The 534-nt window shown below is 41.2% G+C and overlaps 1 protein-coding gene across 1 annotated transcript in view; it reads left to right on the top strand.

The window, feature by feature from the left end:
- LOC102753030 (oocyte-expressed protein) overlaps nt 1-224 on the top strand; it is a 480-nt gene extending 256 nt beyond the window's left edge. Inside the window, exon 2 of the mRNA XM_006759941.1 lies at nt 12-224. Within this exon, the coding sequence (XP_006760004.1) occupies nt 12-224 (213 nt within the window). The remainder of the gene's footprint in view (nt 1-11) is intronic.
- The last annotated feature ends 310 nt before the right edge of the window (nt 225-534 follow it).

Raw genomic sequence — 534 nt, 5'->3', positions numbered from 1 at the left:
TCCCCCTGAAGGTGGAAAAGGTGAACTCCGGGAGCTTAATCGAAATCACTATTTTCGGACAGCCCCGTGTCCAAAATAGGGTGAAAAGCGTGCTCCTGAGCCTGGCAGCAAGGCACTGGGAAAACCATGCTGGAGATAAGAAGATGAAACAACTGGAGAAGTTCTTGAAGGCCCATGGGTCTCCTCCCCCGACTCCCCAGTCTCCCCGGTCTCCTGTTGCATAATGTTGGCAGAAGCATTATGAGAACCGACCTGCTCCTGCTCCTGAAGTTCAAAAGAAGCAATTGTCCTTAAATATCAGCTTTTTTCTTTCTTTTTTTCTGGATGGATGGTGGTTTGGTTATTCTGATGCAGATGTGAGTGCTGTTGTAATAACATGAATTTCCTTTTTGTCCAAAAAAAAAAAAGTTGGTTTCTAGAAAAGTGTAATTTTCCTGTTAATATGTTCACTTAGCCATATAACACTATTAAAGTTTATTGGGAAAACTAAACAAAAACAGAAACATTGTTCAATAAAATAACAAAGCAGTCATC

Source organism: Myotis davidii, unplaced genomic scaffold (genome assembly GCF_000327345.1).
Source record: "Myotis davidii unplaced genomic scaffold, ASM32734v1 scaffold1357, whole genome shotgun sequence".
In the NCBI taxonomy this organism is placed as follows: domain Eukaryota; kingdom Metazoa; phylum Chordata; class Mammalia; order Chiroptera; family Vespertilionidae; genus Myotis; species Myotis davidii.
Note: the sequence above shows the minus strand (reverse complement) of the source record. Positions and strands in the feature narration are given on the sequence as shown.